The following is an 18,656-nucleotide window of genomic DNA, read 5'->3' as shown; positions in this document are numbered from 1 at the left end:
AAATAGGGGGAGTGAGGGATGAGGAAGGAGAGATGGAGCGGGGAGCGGAGAGAGTGAATGGAGTGTTCAAGACATTTTATAAAAAATTATATGAAGCTCAACCCCCGGATGGGAGGGAAAGAATGATGGGCTTCTTGGATCGGCTGGAATTTCCCAAGGTGGAAGAGCAGGAAAGGGTGGGACTGGGAGCACAGATCGAGGTAGAAGAAGTGGTGAAAGGAATTAGGAGCATGCAGGCGGGAAAGGCCCCGGGACCGGATGGATTCCCAGTCGAATTCTACAGAAATATGTGGACTTGCTCGCCCCGGTACTGACGAGGACCTTTAATGAGGCAAAGGAAAGGGGACAACTGCCCCCGACTATGTCTGAAGCAACGATATCGCTTCTCTTAAAGAAGGAAAAGGACCCGCTACAATGCGGGTCCTATAGACCTATTTCCCTCCTAAATGTAGATGCCAAGTTCCTGGCCAAGGTAATGGCAATGAGAATAGAGGAATGTGTCCCGGGGGTGGTCCACGAGGACCAAACTGGGTTTGTGAAGGGGAGACAGCTGAACACGAATATACGGAGGTTGTTAGGGGTAATGATGATGGCCCCACCAGAGGGAGAAACGGAGATAGTAGTGGCGATGGATGCCGAGAAAGCATTTGATAGAGTGGAGTGGGATTATTTGTGGGAGGTGTTGAGGAGATTTGGTTTTGGAGAGGGGTATGTTAGATGGGTGCAGCTGTTGTATAGGGCCCCAGTGGCGAGCGTGGTCACGAATGGACGGGGATCTGCATATTTTCGGCTCCATAGAGGGACAAGGCAGGGATGCCTTCTGTCCCCATTATTGTTTGCACTGGCGATTGAGCCCCTGGCAATAGCGTTGAGGGGTTCCAAGAAGTGGAGGGGAGTACTTAGGGGAGGAGAAGAGCACCGGGTATCTTTGTATGCGGACGATTTGCTACTATACGTGGCGGACCCGGCGGAGGGGATGCCAGGAATAATGCGGATACTTGGGGAGTTTGGGGATTTTTCAGGGTATAAATTGAACATGGGGAAAAGTGAGTTGTTTGTGGTGCATCCAGGGGAGCAGAGTAGAGAAATAGAGGACCTACCGTTGAGGAAGGTAACAAGGGACTTTCGTTACCTGGGGATCCAGATAGCTAAGAATTGGGGCACATTGCATAGGTTAAATTTAACGCGGTTGGTTGAACAGATGGAGGAGGATTTCAAGAGATGGGATATGGTATCCCTGTCAATGGCAGGGAGGGTGCAGGCGGTTAAGATGGTGGTCCTCCCGAGATTCCTCTTTGTGTTTCAGTGCCTCCCGGTGGTGATCACGAAGGCTTTTTTTAAAAGGATTGAAAAGAGCATCATGGGTTTTGTGTGGGCCGGGAAGACCCCGAGAGTGAGGAAGGGATTCTTACAGCGTAGCAGGGATAGGGGGGGGCTGGCACTACCGAGTCTAAGTGAGTATTATTGGGCCGCTAATATTTCAATGGTGAGTAAGTGGATGGGAGAGGAGGAGGGAGCGGCGTGGAAGAGATTAGAGAGGGCGTCCTGTAGGGGGACTAGCCTACAGGCTACGGTGACAGCCCCATTGCCGTTCTCACCGAGGAACTACACCACAAGCCCGGTGGTGGTGGCTACACTGAAGATTTGGGGACAGTGAAGGGGAAAGACTGGAGCCTTGGGGGGGGTCCCCGATAAGAAACAACCATAGGTTTGCCCCGGGGGGAATGAATGGGGGATATGGAATGTGGCAAAGAGCAGGAATAACGCAACTGAAAGATCTGTTTGTGGATGGGAAGTTCGCGAGTCTGGGAGCGCTGACCGAGAAATATGGGTTGCCCCAAGGGAATGCATTCAGGTATATGCAACTGAGGGCTTTTGCGAGGCAACAGGTGAGGGAATTCCCGCAGCTCCCGACACAAGAGGTGCAGGACAGAGTGATCTCAAAGACATGGGTGGGGGATGGTAAGGTGTCAGATATATATAGGGAAATGAGGGACGAAGGGGAGACTATGATAGATGAACTAAAAGGGAAATGGGAAGAAGAGCTGGGGGAGGAGATCGAGGAGGGGCTGTGGGCAGATGCCCTGAGCAGGGTAAACTCGTCGTCCTCGTGTGCCAGGCTAAGCCTGATTCAGTTTAAGGCATTACACAGGGCACATATGACTGGAGCACGGCTCAGTAAATTTTTTGGGGTGGAGGATAGGTGTGCGAGGTGCTCGAGAAGCCCAGCGAATCATACCCATATGTTTTGGTCATGCCCGGCACTACAGGGGTTTTGGATGGGGGTGACAAAGGTGCTTTCAAAAGTAGTAGGAGTCCGGGTCGAACCAAGCTGGGGGTTGGCTATATTTGGGGTTGCACAAGAGCCGGGAGTGCAAGAGGCGAGAGAGGCCGATGTTTTGGCCTTTGCGTCCCTAGTAGCCGCCCGGCGCAGGATATTGCTAATGTGGAAAGAAGCCAAGCCCCCGGCGGTGGAGACCTGGATAAATGACATGGCGGGGTTTATAAAGCTAGAGCGGATTAAGTTCGTCCTAAGGGGGTCGGCTCAAGGGTTCACCAGGCGGTGGCAACCGTTCGTCGAATACCTCGCAGAAAGATAGACGGAATGGGAAAAAGAAGGCAGCAGCAGCAGCAGCCCAGGATCAGGGGGGGGGGGGGAGGAGGAGGAGGAGGAACCAGAAGGACTCTCAGGGTTGTTAATATATACTGTATAGTATGTATAGGTCGTTGCTACAGATAATTATATATTGGACTGTTAAATTATATTTTTGGAGAGTGTTACTTGTGACAAGGCAGTTGCCAATTAGGGCTAGTTTTCATTTTTGTTATTTATTATTTATTCATTTTTTGTTTATAAAATAGGTCATTGTTATTTGTGTTGTTATAATATTGTGTAAAAGATGCACAATGTACTGTGTTGGTTGACCAAAAATTTTCAATAAAATATTTAATTAAAAAAAAGATGAGATCACAGAATACATGGAAGTGCATGGTAAAATAGGACCAAGTCAGCAAGGCTTTGTCAAAGGTAGGTCATGTCTGACAAAATCTGTTAGAGTTCTTTGAGGAGGTAACAAGGAAGTTAGACAAAGGAGAACCAGTCAACGCGATTTATTTAGATTTCAGAAGGCCTTTGACAAGGTGCCGCATAGGAGATTGTTATACAAGTTAAGAGCCCATGGTGTGAAGGGAAGGATTCTGGCATGGATCGAGAATTGGCTGACTGGCAGAAAGCAGAGAGTGGGGACAAAGGGGTCCTTTTCAAGATGGCAGCCGGTGACTCATGATGTGCCTCAGGGGTCTGTGCTGAGACCACAACTTTTCACAATATACATTAATGATCTGGAAGAAGGAACTGAAGGCACTGTTGCTAAGTTTGCAGATGATACAAAGATCTGCAGAGGGCCAGGTGGCATTGAGGAAGCAAGGGGCTGCAGAAGGATGTGGACAGGCTACGAGAGTGGGTAATGAAGTGGCAAATAAAATACAATGTGGTATGTACTTGGGAAGGAGGAATTTAGGCATAGACTATTTTCGAAATGGGAAATGCTTAGGAAATCAGAAGCACAAAGGGACTTGGGAGTCCTTGTTCATTTTTCTCTTCAGGTTAACGTGCAGGTTCAATCGGCAGTTAAGAAGGCAAATGCAATGTTAGTATTCATGTCAAGAGGGCTAGAATACAAGACCAGGGATGTACTTCTGAGGCTGTATAAGGCTCTGGTCAGAACCCATTTGGAGGACTGTAAGCAGTTTTGGGCCCCATATCTAAAGAGGGATGTGCTGGCCTTGGAGAGGGTCCAGAGGAGGTTCACAGAATGATCCCTGGAATGAACAGCTTGTCGTATGAGGAACGGTTGAGGATTCTGGGTCGGTACTTGTTGGGAGTTTAGAAGGATGAGGGGGCATCTTATTGAAACTTACAGGATACTGTGAGGCCTGGATAGAGTGGATGTGGAGAGGATGTTTCCACTTGTAGGAATAACTAGAACCAGAGAACACCATCTCATAAAGGGACGATCCTTCAAAACAGAGATGAGGAGGAATTTCTTGAGCCATAGAGTGGTGAATCTGTGGAACACTTTGCAGCAGTAGGCTGTGGAGGCCAAATCACGGAGTGTCTTTAAGACAGATAGATAGGTTCTTGATTAATATGGGGATCAGGGGTTATGGGGAGAAGGCAGGAGAATGGGGATGAGAAAAATATCAGCCATGATTGAACGGCGGAGCAGAGTCGATGGGCCGAGTGGCCTAATTCTGCTCCTGTCTTATGGTCTTAGGACAGGTCATTCATAAAGCAGCTGGACATAGTTAGGCCTAGAGCACTTCACTGAGGAACTCTTGCAGCGCTGTCTGAGCTTCAAAGGATTGGCCTCCAAATGCGAGGTACGACTCCAACAAGAGTAGTGTTTTCCCCATGATTCCCAATGACTTCAGCTTTGCAAGGGTTCACTGAAATCACACTTGGTCAACTGCTGCCTTGATGTCAATGGCAGTCACTCTCATCTGCCCACTTGATGTATGTGAAATGTGCCCAAAAGGTTTTCTTTTATATATGGTATATAACAATATTTGAGAATAGTGCAGTGACAGCGGAATCAAAATTAACTGAGTGACAGGAAACCCAGCAGTGGTCACAGTTGTTTGTCCACATTGGATGAAGGTTCGGTGCTGTTCTCCAGGTGTCAATATTGGGACCATTGCTTTTCTTGATATACACTAATGACCTAGACTTGGGTGTGCAGGACATTTTCAAAATTTGGGCTGACACAAAATTTGGCAATATTGTGAATTGAGAGGAAGTTAGTGATAGACTTCAAGAGGACATTTGTTTTATATAAATTTAGAGTACCCAATTATTTTTTTCCATTTAAGGGGCAATTTAGCGAGGCCAATCCACCTAAACTGCATGTCTTTGGGTTTCTGGGGTGAGACCCACGCAGACACAGGGAGAATGTGCACGACTTCAAGAGGACATAGGCTGGTGGACTAGGCAGATACATGTCAGATGATTAGTGCAGTGAACTATATTGGCAGGAAGAATGAGAGGAGATCCTATTAAAGGATACATTTGTGCAGAGGGGCCTGTGTGTATATGTCCATAAATTGTTAAAGGTGGCAGAGTACGTTCAGTAAGTGTTTACTAAGGAATGTGGCGTACATGACTTTATAAATGGGGGCATGGTGTACAAAAGCAACAAAATTATGGTGAACCTTTTAAAAAAAAACTCTGGTTCAGCTTCAACACTAGTTTTGTGCCCAATTCTGGGCACCACACTTCAGCAATAATGTGAAGGTATTAGAGAGGGTACACAAAAGATTTAAGAGAATGGTTACACGGATGAGGATCTTCTGCTACATGGATAGATGCCAATGTTTTCTTTGCAGGAGATTTGATCAAGCTGATCAAAATCATGAGGAAGTAACAGTCCTCACTGGCAGAAGGATTGAGAACTCAAGGGTACTGGTTTACGGTGAATGGCAGGAGGATTTGGCGACATGAAGGAAAACCTTTTCTTCACACAGCAAGTGCATAGGATCAAGAATGCATTCCCCAAGTATCATGGAGGCAGATTCAACCACAGCTTTCAAAAGGAAATTGGATAATAATCTGAACGGATAAAAAATTGCAGGGCGACAGGGATTGTCGGGAGAATGGGACTAGCTGAGTTGCTCTCAGAAAGCTGGTACATTAGTGACAGGCCGAATGACCTCCTTCTGTGCTGTAATCATTCTATAGTACGGCTGTATTCTCATCTCCCAGCTGTTCAAGATAACCTCCAGTTCAGCTCAAGCTAGTTTCTTTCTCGCTCTTTCCCTGTTTTAAAAGGGATAGTTATCTTCTCTCCCCACCACTAAATAAGACGTGTATGAACCTGGGTGCTAACGACACGCCACATCAAATAGCTGTGACACTGACGGTCATCATCCACCCATCCCTACATCAGCTCGTTGGCCTTCATCACTTGCAATTGGAATTACTCCAATAATCTTTCTCCTGGTTTTCCCCATGTTCATCAAACCATAAACTCCAGCTCTTCCAAAACTCGTCAGACTGTACAACAACATCGCTCATCCAATTTTAAATCCCCTCTTGAAATCTACCTTTCCCACCAAGACTTTACGCGTCCCTTTTCACTTGAATGAGACTGGCTTTCCCTCAATATATCTTTTAAGTTACCAAAGCAGATAGTCACAACCTGTTTACTTCTGGGACTGTTTTTAAAATGAAAATAGAGAGACAGGCTGAAACGCTTCTTTCTCCTCGTCTGTAGTCTACAGCAGTCAAACTGAAAGTGAAACTAACAAATCTCAGAGCCACAGCTGAGCTCCACCCACAAAATATCATTGAAGCCTTGTGATAAGACAACAGCCTTTCTTAAAGGGACACTCCCATGACAGGATGTGAAATGTGCAATGTTCCAACCCAAAGCAACTGGGCTGTCATTGACAAATCCAAACGCAGCCTCTCCCTCGCCTCCTATGAAATGTTATGCATGCTTGAGAACTTCCACTCTGCCTTCCAAAACTTCACTAAGCTTCATCCCAACTCTCACAGAGATTTAATTCAATGACCTCTTCCATTAGATTCAGTGTTTCAGTGATTCAGTGTTTAATTTTTCCTTGTACTTATGAACCAGTAGGGGACATTTTCTGGTGTTAAAAACACCATTTAAATTAAAGGTTGTTATTGCTGCTCAGAAGAATACATTACTGCACATATTCTACTCCTTCCGTCAGATTCAATCATTGCAGGAAGAAGTTGAATGTTCCAGGCCTCACGATCTCTGCAAACCGAGGTTTGCATCTGCCCATGAGAGAAGGAGCCCCCAACTGCACCATGAATGCATGTTTAGTGAAGATATTTTCTTAATTGCTCAAGTGTAAACCAGCACCTATGGTTTATAAATCATTTGGCTGAACATCACAATACTCAACTAAAAATACTCATAGATTTTTATCAGGGGCAGCACGGCACCAAGGACCCTGGTTAATCCCGGCCCCAGGTCACTGTGCAAATGTCCCGGTGGAGCTTGCACATTCTCCCAGTGTCTGCGTGGGTCTCAGCCCCACAACACAAAGATTCCAGGTAGGTGGGTGGATTGGCCATGCTAAATTGCCCCTTAATTGGAAAAATGAAACAATTGAAGAGAAAATATACAGATTTCAATGAAAACAACTGGAGTGATCTGTAGTACAATTTAGTTTTATATTAACACTCAACGAGAGATAAAAGAAATGTTAACCAAGTTAATACCCAAAGTAATAGCAACTTTATGTTAAAAGCACCAAAATGGCCCCTGTTAAAATAAATATATTTATACTTACTGGTAAACACCATTGTAGACTAAAAGCTGAGTGACCAACGTGGCAAGAAAAGCAATTCCTATTCCAAGCCCAAAGCCACTTCGAGATCTATCAAAGGTCCACCACAATCCAATGGAAAGTGCTGCTAAGGTAAGGGACAGCTGCATATTGTTGGCAAAATCCACCTTCTATGCAAGACTCGTTAAGGTTCAAGACACAAAGGCAGCATTTCACAGAAATCAAAGAAAAATGATCCCACAATTAAAATTGTTTTGGGGGTTTAATCAACCACCCCGTATCTCAAAACAAAACTTCTATCAATAACCATATTTCCATCTCATGGTAAACCATGTCTTTGTAGAAGGAATGTTTTGAAGAATTTCTAAACAGATATTCACCTGAAATTATTAATTTTGCAGGTAATTATTTTGAAATTAATCATATAAATTATTAATTAATAAATATCCTGCATTCTTAGTAATAAGATGAACTTTTTTTAAAAACCTGCATTTTATGGTTTGTTAAACAAAGAGAAGGATACAGCACTAGCATGATTTATGCCGACAAAGACTGCCACACAACGCATTACACTAGACCATTCCCTTTTGAATTTGTGTCGTTCTCCCAGATGGCTGTCAATGCATGGGTAAAGCAAACCAATCACAGCTGCAGGAACAGAATAACAGCATTGATTAGCAAGACCTAAAATAGCATTTTTTTTTCATATGTGGCCTTTGGGTTACTTCAGTTCAACAGCACTAACCAAACAAAACACAAAAAAAAACATGGTTTCAGCAAGCATAAACCCAGCTAACACAATGCAGTATATAATTTATGACAAATAAATTCTGCTAAAATATATGAACTCTTTTTTTTGTTTTCCAGCCAATCAATTTAACATACAAGATTTGGGACTACAGTGGCATAAATGGACAATTATACCAGAAATCAAATTTGCTGACCATTATGGGCAACGGTAGTTTTGCATTTTTTCCAAGTTAATTTTTCATGCTGATTTTTGCAATTTTGTTTCTAAATGAAAATGTACCATACCAAACATATCAACCAGCATCCCATTTCTTTGCTGAGAATGAACAAATGATAAACATCTGCCACATCACTAGTAGCAGTATTGGGAAGTAGACTGCATGCTAATTCACTTTGTTCTTTTTCCTTCCTGTGGGAGCCCTTCATCTCATTCAAACCAAGAACTTGAATGCTGTCATTCGATAAACTAGTATGCATTTAAAGAGTGGACTTTAAAATACGATACAGAATTCTGAAGCTATCCTGCAACTTTCAAAATCGCCAAAATATCTTTACCTTCACAATTAAGCAGTAAAAAGGACACTATTTCATGGGCTGGGTTCCCCAAAAATGGGGGCTATGACCCCACGCCAGACTTTCCTTAAAACAATGAAGAGCTATTCACCTACCTGCAGGGGTTTGGCAGGGCCCAAGAGTGCTTCTCGCAGCTTTAGCTGCGGATATGGCCCCCCGCACTTCCAGTTCAGAGTCCGCGCATGTGCACGGCGGCGGCTTCCAGCGGCCGAGCATGATGGCGGACTCAGCCGGCAGACCTGGACCAACAAACAAGGTCCCAATGATCTGCCCCGCACCGCTCCATCTAACTCGCCCGAATGCCACCCTGGTCGCCCATAAGTCGTCGTCCCCCTGATACTTGATCCCCCGCCCCCCCCACCAGGCCGGTCGCGGACTGAGTCCGAAGCTGCCACACGAGAGTTCCGACCGGCCATACGTGGTTAGAACCATGACGTCAGGAATTCAGCCGGTCGGGACCGGAGAATCACCGGGAGAGCCTCTGGCAATGGCCCCCCCAGCCGCGCCACGTAAATCGCCGTGGGAAAATGTGATAGTAATATTGTCACAGGGAAAATTCCAGCTAACTTTTTTCCATTTGCGTTTGTCAAACTAACATCATAAGTTAGCCCAGAATGTTAGTAATTTCAAATGTTCAAAAATGAACCAGGTGTTTTTACCATAACTACAAATTGACTTGTGCGTCAACATATTTATATTATTCAGCAAGCCCCAAAGGAGTCAGGTTAAATAAATGGCGCAACTGATCCATTTAACAAAAGGATATTGTGATTTTTGGTCAAGAGATTGCTGCCAACTACTTTTCTTTTCTTTTCGGCATTTAGGAAAAATGTGATCAATGGCTCTCACTTTAAGTGTCTTTCCCCCTTTAAATTAGACCAAAACTTCACGGAGTATGAGATGTGTCTCAGCAATGCCCTGCATAACTGAAGCTTATCATTACTTTTATGTTTAATTCCCCTCATAAGAACACCTATATCCCTCTGCACCTCTGATTTCTGCTGTCATTCTCCTTTGAAGTAATTTTCTGCTTTTTTTATTCTTCCTGCCAAAGTGAAATTCCCCCTCTTATCCTATCCATTTGCACCCTCATCTTCACAACTTACTTTCCTATCTACCTTTGCATCATCTGCAAATGTATCTACCATGCCTTCTCTCCCTTTGTCAAAGTCATTGATAAAAATTGGAATATGTTGAGGACCCATGCGCGAATCCAATCAACACATTCTGCAAATTATAAAATGATGCATTGATGAATGCCAACCAGCCAATCTTCTATCCATGCTATTGTGCGAATGCAAACACCATGAACTTTCATCTTCTGCAATAACCTTTGCTGTGACATCTTATCAAATGCCTTCTGGAAATCCAGGTGCAGTAGATCTACAGGCTCCCCTTTCTCCACAGCACATGTTACTCCGTCAAAGAACTCCAATAAATTGGTTAGAGACTATTTCCCTTTGGCAAAGCTATGCTGACTCTTTGCAATTACTTGGAGTTTTTCCCAGTGCCCAGCTATAACCTCCTTAATGATGGATTGTAACACATTCCCCATGACACAGAAATGGAAAATATTGTTTTCTCGTTCTGGTGTCTTCAAACACTTACTAACAACAAAATATGGTTACCTACAGGCTCTCAAACATCAAGCTGAAGTAAGGCAGAAGCTTCCATTGTGCATTGTGGCAATCAATCACACAAACACTCTTGTCTCAACACATCTCATTGCTATTTGCGAAACAATTTTTTTTTTTAAAACCATAATTAGTAGGTTAAAATTCAAATCAACTTATCAACTTAATTGGTTTATAGATACATGGGGGTCAGGGAGATTTGCGCAAATCTCAACTTTCATTAAGCATAAGATAACAACACTAATTAAAATCATACAAACATATGGACTGTGATAGCCCAATAACAAGGACAGAACACAATAACAAGCACAAGAATAGTTTTCATACAGCCTTTACACATGAAATGAACAGTGTATTTTAAAGGAAAAATTAAGATTACCCAAACCTGCAAGTTTACAGTATAAAGGAAGTCTATTTATAAACAGCGATTAAAATAAATGCTGCCATTGTTTTACTCTAGACCTCAAAAGGTTTCTTTCAATTGACATGCTGAAATGTAGCTGCTCACAAATAGAAGCTATTATTTTGCTCTTAAATTTCTTAGGGATGATTATGAAGTGATATGGTGGCTCCAACTGCTGAAATGCATGCGCTTGTACAATGAAGGTTAAGTGTTCCCGAAACCACAATATCACAAAACAGAACATATTGTGATCACTTACCCGATGCTGTACCACAACATGGTGGAACCCACCAAGCAGAAGAGAAAATGCTGGCAATCACATCAGGAGGGAAAAGGGTAACATTTCTTTGTACCTGTAGTAAGTTCAATACAAGTGCTAAGAACACTCCAATAGAAAACAGGACCACGCCCCGAATAAGCAAGTTCATATTCTGGTTTGTGATGGCAGAAAGGTAGAGGCCATGCCTGATCTGCACAGCTGTGATTCTGTGTCTCTCCTCCTCCGCCATTGAGATAAAGGTATTGGAATATCTGTCTTCTTGGTTGTTGGCTGTTAAGAGTGGAGCTCCATTTAGCTGGATCTATGTTCACCCTTGGTAATGCACAGTGTGTGCAACCTACAAAGAATTGAAAGACAGCATGCTATATAATTACAGTGAGTAATCTCTGATAAGATCAAATAAAATGGGAATATTTTTACATAATGAAGTAGTCCCCTTAACAAGCAAGTACTTGAGACAAAAAATGTAATAGGCTTTGATGAAGATAGTAAGCACAGAGATCACTATGTTGTCAGCAAGAGGCCAAACCATATTGATGGTTAAAACACATTTCCATTCGACTGGAAAGTTACCAGAACATTCCAAGAGATGATCAAGAATTTGCTATTTTTGTGGGAAAGGGGGTGTGGTAGAAAATTTGGTAGACCACCCGTACATAGAACATGAGCCTCCAACATAGGTGATACTAGTGAGAATACCTTTAGAGGGCATAATTGAAGGGGATGGAGAGATTAGCTGTGAAAATGAGCAATTCTGCTCATTTGGTTACTCAAAGTTTAAAATGAATTTTCTTTGTGGTTGTTCCCAGTGCTTCTTCTTTCAACAGTTCCTTTCTGAACCACTGATTTAGGCCGCTTTCCACTTCATGTAATAGCCATATCTAATACACTGCAGGACTGTATTAAAATGGCATTGGCAACTAAAGAACCCTGCTATGCAATGATAAACAAGTCACCTGACAGTTTCCAAAAGACTGAATCACAAAAATGGCAGGCTTAAAGTTTAGACTGTGGAAGTGATATTTATGATCTCTTCAATCTAATGACAGATTAAATGATCTACAGCAATCATTCAAGAACAATTCTAGACTCTTTGTAAATGGAATTTGATGCAGTAAAGATACAAATGAGGTATCGGAAACAAATTATTGACAATTTTGAGTGGTTCTTGTAAGTTCTTTATTTGCTCATAAATCTTTTGCCTAAATTCTATATGTTCATGAAATGAAAATGAAAATCGCTTATTGTCAAGCTTCAAATTAAGTCACTGTGAAAAGCCCTTAGTCGCCCCATTCCGGCGCCTGTTCGGGGAGGCTGGTACAGGAATTGAACCGTGCTGCTGGCCTGCCTTGGTCTGCTTTCAAAGCACAATGGATTTCAGAGAATTGGGCCCAGATCAAAAATTCTAAACCGGAAGATTAAATAAATATGTCCCAGACATTATAACAATATTTTTCCTATAAAATATTCTTCTCATGCAAATTTCATATCCAGATTTGTCACATATTTTATTTGCTAACTGAAACTTGGGAGAGGTGTAAATATAATACAGGGAACCGGAAGGGGGAAGAAAAGTGGCAACTTCCAGGCACACATTCCTGATTTTTAAAATGTTGCATTTTCAAAGATATTAAATTTTGAAGAACATATTACTTCACACTTAGAATATTGAGATTAATTCTGAAATTCAATATTTGAAAATGTTCCCCAATGTTGTCAGTAGGTTGTGTTCATGTATTGGCGCTCAAATACAGGTGTTAAGTGGTGACAATATGGAAGGGCATTGAAATGAATCATAATTTTTAAGCTATGAAATATTGAGACAGTTTCAAAATACAACCTCACTAAACTTTGCAAAGAAAATATTTGCAAGTAAACTACCAGTTTTCTTCCTGCAATCTTAATTTGCACACCATCTCCTAGATTATCACAGTAAATGTCCATTTGTGCTGTAACTAATCCAAAAGCTTACATTCCTATTAAAAATATTATTGGGACTTTTAAACCGTTAAACTTACTTTTTCAATGTTAGCTTTTAAAATTACATCCATTTTTTCTAATTGTATTGCTGCTTAGAATGGAAAATAATTATTCTCTGGATGCTTCTCAGAAGCCGTGACTAAATGTAGTATGGATGTCAGCAATAACCCAATTCCAAAAATTAATTTTAGTCTTATTTGACAAAAAGTATTTTTATATTAAAATAATATTTCATATTTTGCATTAGTTGTATTTTTAGTATCCTACTGCTGGAAAATGCTACTATTGCAGTAATGGTCAAATGGCAGCTTTAGATGCTTGATGTTACTGGCCCAGTTTTTGTAGTAGTAATGATGGCAAACCATCAACGTTTGCCAGCATTGATCCTGTAAAAGTGGCAAACCGCTGTTCGTGATTCTACGAATGCAATCCTGTGGAAATAACTGAAGATAACCTCACTGTAAAGACCCTTGAAAAAGTAGAATGAAGAGTAACTGGGTTTTTAAATGGCATACTAAGTTCATAATTACTGCTAAACAGTCTCAGGAGAAAAATAGTTTATGAAATGTCAGTAAATTGTTTTTAAGTTTTGATATTTCAGTATCTATTTATGTTCCAATCATTTTATTTCATTCTCTGCAAAAATTTTAATAAGAAGTGAAAAAAAGCACATTTTACTTCCTAGTTTGCTGTCTTGTAAGAATACTTCAATGTGATTTGTGTCGCTTTTTCTGCTGATGTCATGACTGCTGCTGGATGCCGATTACCCCCATCTCTTGGTACCAAATTCAAACTGACATCTGGAAAGAGGAAATCCATGCCACAGATATGGCTTGATTGTTTGTGGGCAACATTTTTTGAATAACCCTACTCCTCTTTCTTAACTCATGCAACCTCCTTGAACTCTGCTTCCCCATTGTTTTTTTCTGTGCTCTGCTGTCCCTGGACTCCTGCACTCTCGCTCTTCCTCCTCTCACCATGTCCTTGGCAAGGATAGACTGATTTTGTGGTGAGAAGCAGGCACACCCATCTATTATCGGTAAGTAAATAGCTGGTTTCTGAAAAGCATTATTAAAATACTCTTTGCACACACTTCCATATTATAGGAGTATTGTATGGTATTATAATTTTGATGAAGGTTTATGATTTCTAAAACCATTTGAATAGGGGTTCTTTGACCAAAGATGTGAGAGAGTCACGGTCCTAAAACACTGCAGATCATAATTCAGGTAAATAATACAATTCCAGGTGATTACATATTTTAATAACCAAGATATTCAGGCATTTTAGAATGATGTGAATGTGCTTCAACTAAGCACTATGGGTTAATTTGATAATTAAGTCAGCCATAATCTGATAATTAAGTCAGCCATAATCTATCAAACAACACTAAACCACCTTGGGAAAGCTATTCACACAACTTCTTGGCTTTGTATTATAGAGTTTTACAACGAAGAACGAAGCACTTCATGTCCAACGTGTTTGTGTCGACCATCAGTCACCTATCTATTCCAATCACATTTTCCAGCACTTGGTCTGTAGCCTTGTATGCTAGGCCTTTCAGGTGCTCATCAAAATGCTTCTTAAATGGTGCGAGGTTGTCTAGCCTCTGCCACCCTTTCAGACAGTAAGTTTCAGATTCCCACTGCCTTCTAGCTGAACAGCTTTTTCCTCAAATCCCATTTAAATCTCCTGCTCCTTACTTTCTTTATTGAACCCTCTACTAAGTGTAAAACTTTTTTCCTATCTATATCCCTCATAATTTTGTGCACACTCAGCCTTCTCTGCTCCAAGAAAAACAACCCGAGTCTGACCAGAGTCACTTTCTAAACTTTGAAGTTACCAGAAAATGAATTCTACTGAAAGTAAATAAATACAGCCTGCAACAGCGTCTTCAAAGCCATTCATAAAATCCATCCAGTATTACAAAAAATCATCTTCTCTTACAAAATAATCTTATTTGTCATCATGTGTGGTAACTATTTGGAAGGTCAGATACAGAAAAATATTGTGGATGCTGAAAATCTGAACTGAAAACAGAAAATGTTGCAAATATTCAGCAGATCTGGCTCCATCTATGGAGAAATGTTTTAGGTTCATAACTTTCATGACCTGTTGCTAACTCAATCATCTTGTTTTATTGACCTTTCAAAGGTGCTTGGTCTTTTATAATTTTACACACTTGGAGTTCGGCAGCACGGTAGCACAAGTGATTAGCACTGTGGCTTCACAGCGCCAGGGTCCCAGGTTCGATTCCCCGCTGGGTCACTGTCTGTGCGGAGTTTGCACGTTCTCCCCGTGTCCGCGTGGGTTTCCTCCGGGTGCTCCGGTTTCCTCCCACAGTCCAAAGACGTGCAGGTTAGGTGGATTGGCCATGCTAAAATTACCCGTAGTGTCCATAAGGGTTGGGAGGGGTTATTGGGTGGAAGTGAGGGATTAATGTGGGTCGGTGCAGACTCGATGGGCCGAATGGCCTCCTTCTGCACTGTATGTTCTATGTAATCTATGAGTATACTCCACACTTGGAGTATAGTGTTCAATTCTGGTCGCCACACTACCAGAAGGATGTGGAGGCTTTAGAGAGGGTGCAGAAGAGATTTACCAGAATGTTGCCTGGTATGGAGGGCATTAGCTATGAGGAGCGATTGAATAAACTTGGTTTGTTCTCACTGGAACGAAGGAGGTTGAGGGGAGACCTGATAGAGGTATATAAAATTATGAGGGGCATAGACAGAGTGGATAGTCAGAGGCTTTTCCCCAGGGTAGAGGGGTCAATTACTAGGGGGCATAGGTTTAAGGTGAGAGGGGCAAGGTTTAGAGTAGATGTACGAGGCAAGTTTTTTTACGCAGAGGGTAGTGGGCGCCTGGAACTCGCTACCGGAGGAGGTGGTGGAAGCAGGGACGATAGGGACATTTAAGGGGCATCTTGACAAATATATGAATAGGATGGGAATAGAAGGATACGGACCCAGGAAGTGTAGAAGATTGTAGTTTAGTCGGGCAGCATGGTCGGCACGGGCTTGGAGGGCCGAAGGGCCTGTTCCTGTGCTGTACATTTCTTTGTTCTTTGTCTTTATTTTCAAGGTCTAGATCACCGATTCTATGCACTAAAATTTGATAACTGTTGTTTTGCATGAAATATGACTTAATCTGAAGTTAGCTTGTACTACTCTGAATAGTTCAAGCACCAAATTACATTAATTTATATCACAACAGCAAACTGATTGTTTCATCAGCCTAAATATTGGTTTTAAACCATGCATAATTATACCATTTAAATAACACATTCCCAAAAGCAGCTCACACAAAATGGATTACTTCCGCAGTCATTATCACAGAGGTTAAGTGTACTAACCATTTTGCATCCAGCAAGAAATTACAAACATGGGACAAGTAAGAGTCGCACTGCTTTTTTTTTACTGTTGGCTGTGGGAAAGGGGAACACTGGCCAGTTCCCAAGAAAAATTATGTACACTTCTTCAAATATTACTAGGGAATCCTTATCCAACTGAACAGGCAGGTTTGGTTTGACATTTCGTCACGAGGATACAAAAAATACCCGCCGATAATGTACACTCCTTCAGTACAGTGTTGGATTTTAAGGTTAGATTAGATTGTGAATATGGTTTGGTTGGCCCGCCATCACTTGGGAGGTTTACTTCTTGATGATCTAGTGAGGCCCCATCAACGAACAGCCCTATAAGTCAACAATTGCAATACAATGTTCTTGCGGAATATAGTTGACCATTGCCTCCAGATCGGTATTACAATCTGGAATATGCATACAAGCTCGACCAGCAGCAGTTACTTCTATCGGGACGGAGGTGCTGTGGGATATTTGGCAGCATTGTGCTGAAATAACCCCAAAGGAGGATTCCTGCCTGAATAAAGAGGGGGACCGGCCACCTGGCAAAGGCACACCACTCATTTGGGAGCATTCACTCTGATCGAGGCACCTGCAATTTTAATGGTATAAATAATATACTAAGCAGTAAAAAAGTTTCCCTCATTAACCACCCCCAGCCAGCCAGCCCTCAGCAAGGCCCACAGCCCTCTCACCCTCACAGCAGCTGAACCGTCTCCTGCTGGCTCCCGCCGAGCACAGCCCTAGGCCACACGCAGCCTGCTGGCTCCTGCCAAGGAACTTCACCCGCCGCTCTCTGATCCGGCGGCCCTCCCGGTGGGAACACCGAGTAGGTGGCTCCGGGCCGTTCAGCCTTTCCCCCGCTGCCTCCTGCCTGATCGTCCGAGCTGCATCGCCGCGACAGCAAAATAAAACAGGCGCTCCAACCACCGCCTGCCCCTGCCCCGCCCCCCAGGGGACGCGCTCCGCACAGCCTGCGTGCGCGCTCCGGCTTTAGCGGCGGGTTGGAGTGAGATCGCCGTGCGCGCCCCGGACGTGGGCACGCGTGCTCGAGAGGTGGACCCATGCGCTCCTTGGGGGCGCGCTGCGCAGGTGCAGTGGGTGCGAGAAAGCTGACAGCCGGAGAAGCTCCCTTCAGAGTTAAATGGAGGAGTAACAAGCACAGGGAGCCTTGGATGAGAAATGAAAGAGAGACTTTTAAAATAATAAGAACTGATATCCCATTAATTCACTGCAAGACAATGAGAGTGAGTGAACATAGGCTTTATTAACCAAGAACTTGCCTGCCTGTGTCTGCTGTACAAATGAGCGCCGCCCCCAGATGGCCAGTCTATATACCGTCCGAGGGGGGTGGAGCCAGAGGCAGAGCCCACCAGGTTCCAGTACAATACCTGTAAGGAGATCACATTACCATTGGGCCACAGTGCTACACAGACAGATTATGCTATGGTGAATACATTCACCACAAGAACCTTAATTAGTGTCACAAGTAGGCTTACATTAACGATGAAGTTACTGTGAAAATCCCCTACTCACCACAGTCCGGCGCCTGTTCAGGTACACTGAGGGAGAATTCAGAATGTCGAAATCACCTATCATAGAATTTACAGTGCAGAAGGAGGCCATTCGGCCCATCGAGTCTGCACCGGCTCTTGGAAAGAGCACCCTACCCAAGGTCAACACCGCCACCCTATCCGCATAACCCAGTAACCCCACCCAACACTAAGGGCAATTTTGGACACTAAGGGCAATTTATCATGGCCAATCCACCTAACTTGCATATCTTTGGACTGTGGGAGGAAACCGGAGCACCCGGAGGAAACCCACGCACACACGGGGAGGATGTGCAGACTCCGCACAGACAGTGACCCAAGCTGGAATTGAACCTGGGACCCTGGAGCTGTGAAGCAATTGTGCTATCCGCAAGGCTACCGTGCTGCCCCGCATATAACCGCATATAACCGCATATCTTTTGGGATTTGTGGGAGGAAACCAGAACAGCTGGAGGAAACACATGCGGACACAGGGAAAGCACGCACAGACAGTGACCCAAGCCGGGAATCAAACCCGGGGTCCTGGCGCTGTGAAGCCACAGTGCTAACCACTGCAACCATGTCGCCCATAGCAAGTGCTAAGGGAGAATATCAGCGGAGGCATTGCTGGAGCATGTAAAGTGCAGGAGGGAACTTAAGAAAGCAAATTAGGGGAGCAAAGAGGCGGCATGAAAAAGCATTGGCGGGTAATATTAGGGCGAATGCCAAGATGTTCTAAAGGGACAATCTGTGCATGAAGCCGGAGGATATTGGTAGGGTGCTAAACGAGTACGTCACATCTGTCTTCACTCAGAAG

At 43.3% G+C, this 18,656-nt stretch overlaps 1 protein-coding gene across 3 annotated transcripts in view; it reads right to left on the bottom strand.

Annotated features, from left to right (window-relative positions):
- insig2 (insulin induced gene 2) overlaps positions 1-17,250 on the bottom strand; it is a 46,201-nt gene extending 28,951 nt beyond the window's left edge. For 2 of the 3 annotated variants that reach the window (XR_011934232.1, XM_072473039.1), the window contains exons 1-4: positions 17,003-17,244; positions 10,943-11,300; positions 7,847-7,971; positions 7,327-7,493 (exon numbers count right to left, since the gene is read on the bottom strand). Coding sequence is in view for 2 of the 3 variants with exons in the window: in XM_072473039.1 (XP_072329140.1) it covers positions 7,327-7,493; positions 7,847-7,971; positions 10,943-11,192 (542 nt within the window). In the remaining variant the exon portion in view is untranslated. Of the gene's footprint in view, positions 1-7,326; positions 7,494-7,846; positions 7,972-10,942; positions 11,301-17,002 lie in introns of all 3 variants that reach the window. The other variant, XM_072473050.1, reaches the window with a different exon arrangement.
- Between the last annotated feature and the right edge of the window lie 1,406 nt (positions 17,251-18,656).

The sequence above is a fragment of the Scyliorhinus torazame genome, chromosome 2, assembly GCF_047496885.1.
Source record: "Scyliorhinus torazame isolate Kashiwa2021f chromosome 2, sScyTor2.1, whole genome shotgun sequence".
NCBI lineage: Eukaryota > Metazoa > Chordata > Chondrichthyes > Carcharhiniformes > Scyliorhinidae > Scyliorhinus > Scyliorhinus torazame.
The sequence above is the reverse complement of the archived record's forward strand: the minus strand, read 5'-3'. Positions and strand labels throughout refer to the sequence as shown.